We start from the raw sequence: 15,619 nt of genomic DNA, 5'->3' as shown, positions 1-15,619 counted from the left end.
GCAAACACCAGCACACCCTCTATGCCTGCTGGGTTCATGCCTACTGCCCCTTCCTCCCCCTGGGGCCCTCTTTGCCAGGAGAAACACAATTCAACACCAAGGGGAAGTTGAACAGTGAGGCAGAGTTACCAATTCTCAAAAAAAAAAAGAAAAAAAATCACAGGAATGTGCCAAAGGAGGCAACTTTGCGTACTGACGGGGAAGGTTGTCCAGAGAGGGGCAAGTTGGACGGACGCCCAACCCCAGATTCTGAAGGTCGGTCCCTGACCATCCCTTGCTACAGCTCTGGACACTTGTAGATCTTCTAAAAGCTGGAAGGGATTCTGTTGCCTACAAGAAGAAGGAGTCAGGGTGGGAGGGATGAAAGTCACCTGGCCCCCATGAGGCCCTCTCCAAGCAATGCCTCCTTCCATCCTCCCCGGAGCCCTTGGATCCACCATCTGGATTCCAAGCTGGGCTTGGACTCCTGCACTACTGGTGGGCCAAGCATGCCCTGGACTCAGCCAGGATGGCCCAACAGGACACACACAGAGTGCCAAGGCACAGTCGAACACCCCACACCCACCTAAGGTGCCTCAGCCACCCCCGCCCCAGTGTAGAGCTGAGCCCGTGAGCTGGCACGCCAACTTCCAGTACCCTTGGTGTGAAATGGAGACACTATTCTCCATTTAATCCTCACAAATAGGAAAACTGAGGCTCTGGGGGGTAACTTGCCCAAAGTCTAGGGCTTGAGAGGAGGACAGCTAGAATTTGAACCCAAGCCTGCCACCTTGACACACTAGAGAAGGTGCTTTGCAAAACCTTTCCCGTTGCTTCTGCACTGGAGCCTTACACTCCAACTCATTTAGCATTAAGTGTCTACTAGGTGCAGATGCCAGGATCACACACTCACCACGGGACCAGCCTTCACCCTCCAAGACTCTGGGTGAAACAGGGAAGATGGTTACCACATTCTATGAAGGAGCAAACCATACCGGAAGGGGTTAAGTGCCTGGCCCAAGGCCCAGGTAAGGGGAAGGAGAGGCACCTGGGTGGCTCAGTGGGTTGAGCTTTCAGCTCAGGTCATGATCTCACGGTTCGTGAGTTCAAGCCCCATGTCAGGCTCTGTGCAGTGAGGAGCCTGCCTGGGATTCTCTCTCTTTCTCTCTGCCCCTCCCCGGCTTGTGCTACATAAGTAGATAAATTATTTTTCTTAAAAAAGCGGGGGAGGGAGAGCACAAGCTAGAATCCCAGGTCTCGGGGTGTGCTGAGAGCACATGGCTGTGCAGAGGCCTCTCTCCCCACCGCGTGGCTCGGGGGTAGCACTGCACCAGCTGGAGAACATGGTGGCAGCCTCCCCAGGTGTCCTGGGGTGCATAGCGGACAGGGTGACCTGTGAGTGCAGTGGCACCAGTGGGGGTGCAGCCGCCGAGTCCCGTCCTGCTGCTGCCCATGGGTTTCCCACAGTGCTGACTCAGCCCTCCCGCCCCGCCCTCCAGGTAGTTTCTGCAGTGCACTAGGCCAGCAGTGCCAGGACCAGACACGAGGAGGAAGCCCCCACTGGTCCACCAGAGCAGGCCTCCCTCAAATCCACAGCCTGGGCCCCGGGCCCCCCTTTGGTTGTAGCCTCCTCCAGACCCACAGTCCACCCAGCCAGGAGGGGGAGGCAGTCAACTTGGGGAGGGCAGTGACATTCTAGCTGAGCCAAGCCCACTGCCAGGACAGACTGTTAGACTGAATCCTTGAGAGGTGGAGAGAGGATACAAATAAATAAACCCCTGGCTTGGTTTACTATTTCAGAAAAACAACAGTATTTGGGTCCTGTCCCAGGTTCAGCAAATGCATCCAATGAATTGTGGATTTTGTTTCTCATTTTAGATCACGACTCACTCAGCTCACACTTGCAGCAATTAGCTCATCCTCAAGTCTCCCCTGCCCCAGGGTCCCCCAGCTCTTTCTTCATGGGAGATGGGAGCGATGGTGCCTGTGCTCAGCTCCCCCTCTACCTTTGGGCTCCCCAGGGAGTGCGGATCAGACCCGCTCTCTCCAAACCTGACCCTCTGAGGTCCCTTGGTTTCTGGGGACAGCCACACTCCCACCTCTTGTAAAGTTGGTTGGCGAATGCCAGGCAATGAGGAAACCCCCCAACTCAAGGAAGGGCTAGTTCTGCAGCTTTACCTTCTCCTCTGGTGTGCCAGCCTCCTGGGGCGACCAGGGGCCGCCTTCCCCACCACACACACACACACACACGCACGCGCGTGCACCCCATGCCTAGACATGCACCTGTGCACTTCAGCAGTCTCTCCCTAGCCCTGGATTTAGGGAGGGGGGTGGCAGCACCTGGGAAAGACCAACCTGGGGCCAAGTCTGATGAACGGAAGGGAGGAAATCCCAGGGTTTGCCTGAGCATCAGTGTTCTCACCTGCCAAATGGAACCATAATCCAGTCCTGCCTACCTCACAGGTCAGCAAGACAATGCATAAAATGAAAATTGGCGGGTATGAGTGTTCTTCATAAATCACAAAATTCCACAGAGACAGGAAGACTGTGCTCCCTCCTAAACTCTCTAGAGCCAGCTGGAGCCAGCAGGGACACAGCTCTGCCACTAGCACTTACAGGAGTCCCCGGGTCCACCTTGTCTCATGGAAAGGACAGTCTCATGCTTCCCAACTCCCAGATGGGCACACTGAGGCTTGGAGGCCGAGCTAGGGTTCAGCCCAGGTCTCTCAAGCCTGGAGTCTTCCATTGCACATCAGGCTCCTCGAATGAACGAATGATGGGTGACCCCTCACCTCTGACCCCAGCTTTGTGCCCCTCGCCCGGTCCCTGAAAGCACAGCCCACCTGAACCAGTTGCCTCCCCCCACCACCACCTCCTTCAATCGGGCTCTGGCTCGGGGGCTCTGACTTCCCTCCTCCAGGAGGTGATACCACCACCTCCCAAATTAGCTTTTTCAACCAATACAGGAAAAAAAAGGGGAAAAAAGTACACCATAGTTCAATGTCAAGAATCCTGTCATAAGCAAAACAGCTCAAAACACCAAAGCCAGAATGGTCCATACGTGTGGGTTCTCAGGTGCTTCCCCAAGATGCTCCCTGGGAAAAAACCCATGTGTCAGCTCCCACCAGGGACCAGGCATTGATTGCATTCACTTCCTCCTGGACCCTCTACACAAGCCCGTGGGGCAGGAACTCTTGTTCCCATTTACAGAGGAGGAAACGGAGCTGCAGAGAGGCCCAGGCCCGCAGAGTAGGCGAGCGGTCACTGGGGCCACACTCCATCCTCTCTTTTAGGGTCTGTCTTCCTCCCCGCACACACCTCTTAACCCCAGTTCAATCTCTGCCCTTGCTCCACTGCCAGTGCCCGGGCCCCAGGTTAGCACCTGCATCACCCCCACCTGTATCTGACCCCCAAGATAGTTATCATGTCCTGGCAGAGTGATGATGCCCCCTCAGAGCAGAGAAATAGGGGCTCTATAGTGGATGGGGGTAGGGAGTGGGGGGCCCCTTGAGGGGTTTCTTCCAGCCCAGATTGCCTGTGCCAGGTCTGTCCCTGGTGCCCAATGGTGGGCCCAGTCTTGTCCAGGGCTCAGGCATGTTGGCCACAGTCCTGGGGAGAGGCTGAGCTGAGCAGAGGGTCCAAAGAAAGTAGCAGCAGCTGTTGGAAAAGCAGCCAGTCTGACAAAGGCTCTCCCGTTACCCAATCCACCTTCCGGCCTCACAGCCTCTGAGAGCCCCTCAAGCCACAGGCCGGAGCAGAAGGCCAACCGCCTCGCCAGCCAGAGCCGCCCCTGGGCCTCCATCCGTACAACAGTACTATTCCTTTGTCCACTCCTCTCCCTGCAGTCTGCGCTGACAGCCAGAGACCCCACCCGCTGGCATGACCCCTCCTCCCTTGAGAACCCCCCTGGTTGGGTTCCCCAACCCAGGAACTAGGGGACCCCCACGTGGCCATCTGACCAGTGGCCTGGCCACGAAGGGTGGAGCCCACAGGGCTGCCTGGAGAGGGTGAATTGATGCCATGATGGCCCCTCCGGGCTGTTAAGCTCTCCAAACCTAGAGGTGTCACTCACCCTCAGTGTCACTTTGGGGACCCAAAACCCAGAAGCAGGGACACATGTGAGGCAGGGAGTATAAGACGTTGTGCGGTTTCCGGCAAGCTTGGGGAACAGACATCACCTGACAGGGTGGACTCCAGGATGGCAGCCCTACCCCAGGCCCCCTTCCCGGGCACACCTGGATCCCAGCCCGGCCAAGCTAGAGGCCATTCCCTCAGGGGATGCAGGACTTACCCTGGGGCTCCTTTTCCTCAGAGCCGGGGGCTCCCTGGGCCCTGGCCAGTGAGACACTGGGTCCTCAGCTAAGCCCAGACTGGACAACAGACCCATGGCTCAGGCAACACGTGAGGAAGAAAGGTAAGCAGGTTGAGGTGCATAGGGGTCTGGGGTCCCTCCCAGCCCTCCAGGGCCTGCTCCCCCCCACCCCCCACCACCTATCCTTTCAGTCTCGGGCCACACCCCCCACCACCACCCTTACTCACACACATTCCAGCCACCCTCAACAGGCTGCCAGAAACATCCTTGCGCACCCCACAACCCACCTCCTCTGCCTTTCAAACCCAGCTCAAGTGCCACCTCCTCTGAGGAGACTTCCTTGATTGCCCCAGGTGGATGAGAAGAGGCTCTCATGTCCAGGGCACCAGTGCCCTTGCCCTCAGTCTCCCCGAGTGCCGTGATGGGCACTGGGAGCCCCTTGAGGGCAGGGCAGGTTCTCTCTCAGCACCCACCGCACCTCAGCATCCTGGCCCTCAGTGGGCAAGCCACAGACAGGGGAAGGACAGCCGGAAAAATAAGCTGAGGGAGCTAGTTCAGTGTGGGTAGAGGCATCTAAAACACGGAGCCAGCAGGGAGGTCCCTACGAAGGTGCCCTGGGAGCCAGGAACAGGGAGCCTTCAGGGGCCCAGAAGGCCTCGGAGCGCTGGCCCAGCACCAGCCGCAAGGAGTCCCTCCCTACGGCCCTGTGGCGCTGTGGCTGGCAGCCGCCCACTCACTCCCAGCCTGTGGGGCGCAACCCAGAGACACTGCGGCCCTAGTGCTGCAGAGGCGGAGGCGGCCGCAGCTCACTGCCCTTGGGGGGGACGGGAGGGGGGGGCCAGTGCATCGCCTCAGGCTTGGACACAGCAGGGGGTGGGGCACAAATGCCCACCCACAGGGCACCAAGTGGCTCTCAGTGCCCTGAGGCCATCCCCGCAGCCAGGCTCCAACCCCCCCCACCCATGCTGGGCCCCCAATCCCACCCCATCTGTGCTGCAGTGTGGTTGAAGGTGAGTCCAGGAAGCAGAGGGAGAAGGTCCAGCAAAGAGTACAGCGGGGCTGGGGCTGAGGACAGCAGTTCACCGGCCCTAACAGCGAGGTCGCGGGTTCAGCAAACCACACAGACCCCCAGGTCAGCGATCCCCAGAGCCTGTGTCACCTAAAAGCTTTCTCAGGTTGGAAGAAGACTCTGGCAGGAGGCCCAGGCCACGTCCTCTCTGGCATCTGGCCTAAAGCCAGGCAGGGCTCCCGAGCAGGGCGCCAGCCCACTCCCGGTTTCTGGGCCCAAGCTCTGCAGCCTCTGGCTCAGGTTCGCCCCGCCATGGTCCTGGGCCATTTTACTGGGGGAGACGGTACTGTGATGCCTGGGTCCCTTGGAATGGCCTGCACGGTGCGGGAGGTGCCCCTCCATCTGACTCCAAGCCCTGAGCTCTAACTCTGGCCTTCTCTGCTCTCTGAAGGCCTGAAATCCTGCAGTCCTGGCTTTCCTACGCCACCCACCCTGCACCCTGAACACTCAGGGCATCTCCCAGGCCTTGGCCAGCCCTGCCTGAGGAATCCACGCACCCATGCAGAAGTTATGCACTGAGCACGTGCCATGTGCTGAGCTGGAGGTGCCACAGCTACCATAGGAGGCGGGACCCACCCTCGTGGAGCAGATATTCTAGGGAGCTTGCCTCAGGCTGCCCTGGGCCAGCCTCAAGCCTGCACCCAAGAGACCTGCCTCCCCACCAGAGCAATTGCTTGAGGCTGGGCAGCAAGGTCCTCCTCCCCCCTCCCACCCCCAGGGGTGGGTAGTAGGTCCCAGACTTTCAGATTCCACTCCAGGAAAAGACCAGCATGTGTGTATGGTCAATTGCATGACTATATCCTCCTCTGTAACATTAAAAAACAACTCTATTAACATCATTTCATAAAAGAAACACTGTTACAATAATACAAACAAAAGTAGACTGAATCTCAGAATAGAGAGTGTCTCTTTATACTGAATGAACTGGATACAGCTTTTATATTTGGGAAAACACACACGCTCACATAAATACACACCACATTGCCTCGTTAGTCCTTATTTGCATGCAGAAACTCTTGCTTTGGGCTACATCAGGAAACCTCCGGCAGTTTCCACACCCCAGAGCCCACCACACGTCCCAAAAGAGTGAAGGTCACACCCCAAGTGTATGGCTAGACAGAGGGGACAAGAGCCCCCAAACCTCATTTAATGGGAAAGGAAGAAGGTCTTGGGGATCCAAATCTGTCAGATGATCCACCTGATAGACAAGGCCTTCCTGGTCAGGAGGGGTCAGGAGGGGTCACTAGAGATGCACTTCTCATTTCACATCTCTGCCAGAGACCTGGTAACCCAGATAGTTGACCAGGAGAGCCCATGGGCAAGTCATACGACTGCTGGGCCTCAGTGTTTTGATCTGCTGAATGGGAATCATAATGACCTCACCTGGTTGCAGTGGAGATGAGAGTTTTCACCAAGCACCTGGCACTCAGCAGGTACACAGTAAACCATGGCTGTTATTATCAAGTTAATATTTGACCAACTCTTCCCTCGGAGCAAGAAGAGGCCTGCCTTTCCCTTTTCAACTGCCCATCCCTGACCCCTGTCAGCCCTTAGCATGGAGTCCGTTTTGCCTGAAGTGAGTGACCTCTTTGGGAGGTGACAGCCCCTTTGGGGAGGCACCAACACCCCCAGGTGTCAGCCAGTTCCCACGAGGGTGTCCCATCCACAGCACAAGACCAGCTCCTTTGGGGAATGGCGAGCCCAGTGCATTTAATCTGCACAGCACCCCGCAAGGCACACACCCCGATACCAAGGGAGGGAACAGACTCCGAGAGGTCAATGAGTCTTGCCCACGGGCAGTAATGCTAGGGAGAGATTCAGACTCAGCTTTCTAAAAAGTCTTACAAGCACCCACCCCCAAGTCTGGGTCATCTTTGGTGCCTCCCTCCTCCTCTTTCAGTGGCCCCTCTGACCCCCTCATTCTACATTCCAAACCCAGAGCCCCTGCCCCGCTTCCAAGCTGCCGGGCCTGTCCTCCGTCAGTGCCCTGCTGAGCAGTTTTAGCATGGGCATCCTTTCCTTTGCACTTTTAGTCCCAAAAAGAAACTCTTCCCAAAGAGTCTTTAGAGAAACACAACATCCAAGGGTGACATCTAACAGAAAGACTTCCTCCTCCAGGTGCCCTCTTACCTGGAGCCCAGAAGCTTCCAGTCAGCCTCTCCCTGGTCAATCCCTTGCACTGTGTGAGAGCCCATGTTCACATCCACACCTGAGTCCTCAGCAGTGGTAACTAGGGGATGTTCGGGAAACGCTGAGCCCAGTTCTCAGAACCCACTCCACCTGCCAGTACATGTTTGTTTCTTTACCGTCTCCCCAAGCTAGAATGTCAGCTCCCTGAGGGTGGGGCTTGGTTTTGCTCAGCCCTGTACCCTCTGTCCCTAGAACAGTGCCCAACACATAGTGGGTGCTCAATGTTCCTTCCATGAATTAAAGAACGGATGAGCAACCCCCCTCACTTTACTGATGGCCAAAGTGAAGAAGCCCAGAGAGGGGGAATAACTTACCCAGGGCCACCGAGTTTATCTGTAGGAGAGTTGATATTCACTACAGAGCTGATTCCCTCCCCTGCCGCCGGCTGCCCCTCTAAACACACACACACACACACACACACACACACACACACACACACAGGCATGCACACACACGCACACCGCACACCATCATAAGCCCTGATCATCTAAGGGCTCAGCAGGGATTAGCTGTCTGTAGAGGCCTGTAATGGACACTCACAGGGAGAAGGTTGGGAAGCAGGCCTAGGCAGGGACGGCAGGCTCCAGGGTGGCCTCACTGTACTGCCCTGCCCCACAGAGCTGGCATTTAGTGAGCACTTGCTATGTGCTGGGCACCGTCCAAGGCTTTACTCTCCAACACAAATAAGCGCAGAGGAACCATTATTACCACACTTTATAGATGAAGGTCCTGCCGCTTGCCCAAGGTCCTATAGGGAAACCAAGGATTGCCTGCCTGCCAAGCCCATGCAGGCTGCCTTTTTGACATGCTCCTGTAGTCTCTTCTCCTGTAGTAAGAAAGAGGCCTAACACTGAGAGGCGGACCCAGGGATTCTAGAAACTCATGGAAAAAGAACAATGCAAGGCCTGGCCTTAGGTTCCGGCAGGATGGAGGGACAGAAACATTCTCTTCACATCGTGAAAGTCACACAGCTTGTAAGGGACAAGCTGAATCCAAACTGCCTGGTCCAGGGAAAGGGACGTGGTCAGCGAGCTGCTGGCCTCCTGTGCTCACTCTCACCCCATACCTCAGCCCACAAGGACCCTCCCAGAACACCCTCCGTGCCCCACGTAGCCCAGTGAGCACATCCTTGTCTGCAGGCCCCTGGGCAAAACGGCCTTTGCCTCATTCTGAGTCCTGCCATGAGCCAGCAGGGCTCTGCTGAGTGGGGACCCAGCTCACCCCCAGGCCCCAGCCCAGCCAGGACCACCAGAGCTCAGGGAAGTCTGGAGGCCATGCTTCCAATCTTTCCGTGCCCACGTTCCCTAGCCAAATGTCCTGAGCCCCTATAGACATGCTCCCAGAGATGATGCCTGGTTCAGGAGCCTTCCATCCAGTGGGTGAACCATCTCCATCAATAATTCAGGTTCAGGGACAAGCTGCTCCAAGGGTAGGCGGGTACAAAAGCCTTGTGCAAACTCAGAGGAAAGAGACACAGAGCAGGCAGATAGGGAGAGGCCAAGGAACAGGCAACATGGGGCAGGGTGTGGGCACAGACAAAAGAGAGGGGAGGAAGAGTCCTCAGATACCCAGGGACAGAGCAATGGACACCAAGATGAGGAAAGAGAAATGCAGAATGTGAAGGGAGGGGAGCAATGGGTGGCTGGGGCCTGGGGAAGGGGGGAGGTGAGAGGGGGCTGGGAGGCACCCGGGTAGGCCCCACTCCCAGGGCACCTGCTCCTCCCTATGGCACGGCTCTTCTTATGGCTGCCGTGAGGATAAAGACTGGTCATACAGGCCTGGCTCCAGCTGAGGCTAACACAGCCACTTTGTTGGGAGACCTTGACCACCAGGCAAGTGTGGTGCCATCGGGGCCATGTGTCAGGGTCCTATAAATAACTGCCGCACCTTCCACTCTGACTTGCCAGCCCTGGGCCCTGCCCTCTCCCAGCTGGGCCTCCCCATTCCCAGCAGGCTCTAGGCGGCCTAGGGGGACAGAGTGCATACTCCCACCCCCTGCCGGAGCCTCCTTCCTTGTGCTCATCAGCAGCCCCAGCTCTGCCAGCACACAGCCTCCCTCAAGCACACCGCTCTGCTCTGTGAGGACGCCTGAGCAGTAGGCCTCAGGGGCAAGCAGGCCAGGTTCCACCCCCACCCCAGCTGTCCCTTCTCCCCCACCATCCCTTCCCCCAAGGGGCCCAGCCCGCCAACCTCTAATCCTCTGTCATCTGACCCGGGCTCCACCCTACCTTTGGCTCTGTCCAGCCACCCTACTGAGGCCCAAAAATGGAGGCAATGGGAAGGTGACCTCATGACACCCCCAGGCTGAGCTCCAGGCACACGGTCTGCACCCCAGCCCTCTGGGGGCAGCCGGCGGCTGGGAGGTGAGCAGTGTCACTGCCAAGCTCAGACCCTGCTGGCCCCTCCGATATACGCTTACGCCATCCTCATGACCAGAGGCCACAGGACCTTACAACAGTAAGCTCCACGGCAGTCAAAGCCAGCACAGCCCACTCCCCACGGCACCCTCGGCGGGGCCCAGGGCCAGGCACACAGCACATGCCCAAGGCAGAATTTGCTGAACGAGGAGCACACAGCACAAGTCAGCCCACCCACAAGCCTGCATCAGGACTCCCAGGCCAAGCCCTCAAATGCCCTTGTTTGTTCATACATAGTCACTGTACCTCCGCCAGGGCCAGGTGAACATTTGGGTGCACACGCAGGTCTGCTCTCCCCTCAAGGACAGCACCCAGACCAGCGACCCAGGGATGGGGGAGGGTGAGATGGGTAACGCCAAGCCAAGACCCATGCAGAGACCCACTAGGCTGGGGGCACAGGAGAGCTGGCTCCGTAGGCACCAGAGGGCAAGCAAGGAAACTTGAGCACACTGTCACCCTCGGAGTCCTGCTGGATGTTTGGGCTGGGAGTGGATGTGGGGAAATCGGGAAAGAAGAAAAGGAGAGATGGGGCCCTTGAATCTATGCGGATACAATCTAGGCCCTCCACCCCAGCTACTGCTTGTCCCTGACCAGGAGATGCCCTCCTAGGGCAACCGGACAGCTGGAACTGTCCCCATCATTCACTGATATGGCAGAGTCCAGGTGGGGGAAGGGCGGGGGGGGGGGTGCCTGTGAGACCACTGACACTGTGAATTAGACATGGTCCTGAAGACCACCAGCAGATGACACACTCTGAACCACAGGAGGGCAAAGGGGAGATGCATCAGGCTTCTGGGAAGGGGGTACCTCGGCAGGGCCCACAAGGGAGGGGACTGAAGGAAGGCTACTCTCTGGCTTCCGATGGGGGGAGGGTCTCCTCACCAGTGCCTGAGGGCCAGAACACAGGCAGCACTCAACAACTCTGGTCGCTTAGAGCCCAGGCTTGGGCAGTGCCAGCCCTTGGCCAAGGCCAGCACCCATGGCTGACCAGCTGTCAGCCAACTGCCCATGCCACAAAACAGGAGCCGAAGAGGGAGGGGTGGCAGCTCAGTGGGGTCAGTAATGACATACTGCCACTTACAAGGAGGGGACACAGGTCATGCCTGCTGTCCCTGAAGTTACTGAAAGACACTGCTGCAGAGACAAGGCAAACCAGGACAAAGGGGACACCAAAAGAGCCAAGGGGAGCTAGGGAGGAATAGGACGTCAGTGGAGTGGGGGCGGGGACCTGGTCTCAGCTAACCTTCTGCTTCCCATTCATCTTTCCCAGCCCCTCAGCAGCAGGAAGTAGGCTTAGCCCAGAGCTGCCGGCTCCAGGCACCTAGATGGATTACCCAGTCTAGGGCGAGAGAGGGGGGAGGGGGAGGAAGCAAGGGCAGAAGCATCTGCCCCTCCACCCCCACCGACGCTCATAGAAGCCTTCCCAGCTTCCCCCCCGCCCCACACACACACCAGCTATCTGCGGTGCTCTAATCCCTCCCCCGCCCGGGGCCCGGAGGGGGGGTGGTACAGCTGCTGGGGCCAGGCCAGATCTGGAGACTGGCTGAGGGCCCTAACCTCCACACACACCCACCTATCTCCTTAGCCTGGGACCTTAAGGATGAGCGACGGGACTTAGGGAGGCGCCCGGGAAGCTCTAGCCGCCGTCCCCCCCACCCCCACCCCCCCCCCCCGGCCCCAATCACGTGGCCGCATCCTTAGGGAGCCCCGCAGGTCTTAGCTGCAAAAGTCATTGTTTATAAACAGCCACAGCCAGGCAGGGGAAGGCCGACCGGTCCCCAGATTCCTCCTCTCGGCTGAGCGTCGGGCGGGAGAGAGGGCTGACTCCGCTGGGGGGCACTGGGGGACCACCCCGGCTGGACCACGGATTCTACAATCCTAGATTTCAGAGTCCGAGGCGGCAGGGGAAGTGGCGTCAGCAGCTGGCGTGATCCAATTCAATGAACCAGAGGTGGCTTGGGAGGGAAAAGTGAGCGCGCGCGGACCCCTGCCCCCGGGTCCCGCACGTCCGGCACGGTCAGGGAGCCGCGGGAAGCCCCAGCTCCGTCCCCCCTCGCCTGCTGCCCGCTGCCCTGGGCGCCGAGGGGTCGGGTTTCCTGAGGCGCCCTCCACGCCCCCCGGCTTAGCCCCAGCTCCTTCGAGCCAGCTCCCCACCCAGGTGGTGGGCTCCCAAAACCGGAGCCACCACCCCCTCCCCAGCCGCCGGAAACGCCAAGCCGGGGCTGGAGCGCGAGCACCTCCCCGAGGGGCGCGCAGCGCCGTGCTCCCTGAGGGCCGGGCGGGAGCGGCCAGGCCGCGGGCACCTCTCGGCAAAGGAAACTCGATCCCTCCTGCGGCCGGCGGGGACAGAAGGTGGAGAGGCGGGCGGGGAGGAGGGAACGGAGGGCGTAGGAAGCGCCCAGAGGCCTGGAGAGCGAGTGCTCCAGCACCCGCGGGCCTCGGGGCAGCCTCGGGATTCCCGGAGCACGGCGGCCCTGGGGGACGGGTAACAGGCTCCCTCCTTCCCCCTGGAGCCGGCCCCGCCCGCGTGGCTCGCGTGGGGCTGAGGGGCTAGGGGCGCCACCCAGCCTCCCAGCCTCCCGGCCCTCGGTCTCCAACGTTGGGTTTACTGGACCTCGCGCCCCGAGAAGAGCGTGGGCCGCCTCTTCTCTGCAGACAGGCGGAGGAGATACAAAGCGGGTTGGGGGGGGGGGGGAAACGAGGGCGGGGGGGGGGTTGAGGGGACAGCTGCGCCCTCTCCTGCCCCTGCCGGGGGTGGGGAGACAAGACGCGGACCGGAGGGGGCGCCCAGACCGCTGGGGGCTGCAGCCCGTGGATCCCCGAAGACTCCCAGCAGCGGTCGTCCGGAGGTGACAGGGCCTGATCCCGGGTGAGGACCAGCCCCTGGGGGTGAGGGGTTAGGGGGAGGGAGGGGACAGGTGGCCCGGACCGCGCGGAGGCCGGGGATCTGGCTCCCTCACCTTCTCCTGCGCGCGCGTGAGCTTCTTCTGCACGTTGCTGGCGATCTTCCCTGCGGTCACCCCCTTGCTGCCCATCTCGGCCATCGTGGCTCAGGCCTCGCCAGGCGGCGGGCGCCGATCTCCCAGCCCCCAGCCCCCGGCCGCGCGTCCGGCCCCGGCTCCGGCTCCACGCCGCTCTCTCGACAGCCGAGCCGACTGACGGAGGCGGAGCGTTAGCCCGGCGAGCGAGCGAGCGACGCGGGGACCCGGGGAGGGACGGACCGAGGGAGGGGCGGGGAGGAGGGGCCGGGCCTCGGGCGGCGGTCAGCGCCCCCCGCCCGCCCCCTGCGGACCAGACTCTGCCTTTTAAAGGGCCTCCGCGGGCGCCGGAACCCTCGGCAGACCCGGAGCGAGGGGAGGTGCGCGAGGGCGCCCGGTGCTGCGGCGAGCGGGTCTCCCGGGGCACTCCGAAGACACCGCCCCGGGGCGGAGACGAAGACGCCGTCCTCCCGGGACAAGAGACCAGCCTGAGAAAGGGTGCGTTCCAAAACCAGAGGTTAAGGGCGGCGATCGGGGCGCGTCCCCGGGATCGGGGAGCCCCGGCCTGGAGCGCGCGGCGGGAACCCGCTCTCCAGCTCTGGGTTTGGCTCTGGCCTCGCGCAGGACGCTCGGCCTCGTCCTGGCCTATAGACTCACCAGTTTTCACCTGGGTTCTGGTGGGGGGGGCCCTCTAGGACATCTTCACATCTCTGTCCTTGGCACCTAGTCCCATGCCTACAAAGCGCGCTGTTTTCCCATTTGCCAATAATTATTACTGTAATAACAACTGACCATTAACTGAGCACTTACTGTGTGCCTGGCACTCGGCTGTCTCCTGAACAGGCGGTATAGCTTCCAGTCTCCACAACAGCCCTATGAGGTAGGTGCTGTTATCATTCCCATTTGACAAATGGGCGCAGAGAGGCCTGGAACCAAATCTCTGGTTCTGCCTTCCAGGCTCTCTACCACTATATACTACTGGGCTGCCTTCTCTTCTGTGAGGCGGGGAGGGGGATGATTAATGATCGTTATTCAAAGAGAAGATAAGGTTATTGCTAACTAGCTTTGCCAACAAATCAATGACACTTGTTCGAGATTTATAAATATGTGTTGAATCTACAGATCCCACTCACACCCCTTCCCCAAATTATGTCAGAGGCTATAAAGGATGCCACAGCCCTATGCTGCCCTGGAGGCCAGGGCACCGCCCTGCAAGGTTTCTCAGGCACCGAAGGCTGAGCTGAGTGGAGAGAGGAGTCCTGGACGCCCTGTTGAGGCGGGTGGACAGGTGCCAGGGCAGAGGTCCCTGGGAGGCTCCCAGAAGCAGGAAAGGCTTTGGAGACCATACACCAAGCCCCGCCCCCATATAAATGGAGAAACTGAGGCCCAGGAATAAAAGGTTTTCACTTCCCTCTGCATGGAAGGCCTCCTGTACTCTGGCCACTCCTCCTCCTTCTTCTTCCCATTACTGCTCAGTGCCCATAAGGGATGATCTTAACCAGTCCTCCCTCCTGGCTTATTACCACTCCTATTTTGCAGAAAGACAGACTGGGGATTGCAGCAACTGAAGATCACAAGAGAGAAGCAGATATCCAAACCCTGGTCTTCCTGCACTAAAGCCCTCAGCTGATACACCGAACTGCGTCCCAGAAAAAGCACCAAGCACTGCACAAATGGAAAGCATTTTGTCAAAATTATGATTATAAACTCATGCCCGATTCATGAGTTACAAAAACAAAACGTAAACAGCACAGCCTGAGTTGTTAAAGCGACTTTTTTCTAAAAGCTCAACGTGCTTTCACTTCATGGTCTCTCTTCTCCTAATTTTATGATTGTCGTTTTTCTAACCGTTCTCTAAGAGCGCTGTCTCCCAACACTCCTCGGAGGAAAGGAGGAAATAAGCAGAAGTCAAACCATATTACAATCAGTTCCCAGGGAACAGTGGGAGATTGTGCTTCGCTGGGCTTTGGTGTTGCAAAATATCACTTGACAAAAAAATTGGAAGCAACTTAGATGGTTATCAGCAGGATGGAGTCAGCTAGGGGATCATTCTAAACAACCATCTAGAGATGTAGCAACATGAAAATAATGCTTACAGTATAGTTGTGAGCAAAAAGGAGAAGACAAAAAACACTGTGCATGCACTCTGTCCTTGCAACCACTAAAAATAAATATAAGTGCTCGTGATCCAAGATTCAAAAGGACCATAAACAAAGGAAACAGGCTTTGTTTAAGGTCGAGAGATTATGGCTGATTTTTTCCTCTTAATTTCCTAAATATTCCACAATATACTATATGGCCTTAATAACTAAACACACGCATAGCTGTATCTTTAAACGTGATAATCCTTTTTTTTTAATGTCTATTTATTTTTGAAAGACAGAGACAGAGTGTGAGTGGGAGAGGGGCAGAGAGAAAGGAAGAGACAGAATCGGAAGCAGGCTCCAGGATCTGAGCTGTCAGCACAGAGCCTCACGTGGGGCTAGAACTCACCAACTGTGAGATTGTGACCTGAGCCGAAGTTGGAAGCTTAGCGGACAGTGCCACGGAGGCACTGAGACACCCCTAAACATGGCAACTCTTAATGTGATATCTACGTTGGAAAAACTTTTTTAAACACAGAGGCATTGGAAGATCTATTGAAATAAACAATGCTAGTTTGAGAGTACATAGA

At 58.2% G+C, this 15,619-nt stretch overlaps 1 protein-coding gene and 1 long non-coding RNA gene across 9 annotated transcripts in view; one reads left to right on the top strand and one right to left on the bottom strand.

Moving 5' to 3' along the window:
* Positions 1 to 13,170, bottom strand: part of BIN1 (bridging integrator 1) — a 55,044-nt gene extending 41,874 nt beyond the window's left edge. For all 8 annotated transcript variants that reach the window (XM_042994201.1, XM_042994193.1, XM_042994196.1 and 5 more), the window contains exon 1: positions 12,928 to 13,170. In XM_042994201.1, coding sequence (XP_042850135.1) covers positions 12,928 to 13,011 — 84 coding nt within the window. In that variant the 5' untranslated portion in view covers positions 13,012 to 13,170. The remainder of the gene's footprint in view (positions 1 to 12,927) is intronic.
* A 91-nt stretch (positions 13,171 to 13,261) lies between these two features.
* Positions 13,262 to 14,698, top strand: LOC102957345. The gene is made up of 2 exons (XR_006221351.1): positions 13,262 to 13,443; positions 14,485 to 14,698. It is a non-coding gene; the product is annotated as an uncharacterized LOC102957345 (long non-coding RNA).
* The last annotated feature ends 921 nt before the right edge of the window (positions 14,699 to 15,619 follow it).

The sequence above is a fragment of the Panthera tigris genome, chromosome C1, assembly GCF_018350195.1.
Source record: "Panthera tigris isolate Pti1 chromosome C1, P.tigris_Pti1_mat1.1, whole genome shotgun sequence".
NCBI lineage: Eukaryota > Metazoa > Chordata > Mammalia > Carnivora > Felidae > Panthera > Panthera tigris.
This window is presented reverse-complemented; position numbering and strand designations above follow the sequence as displayed.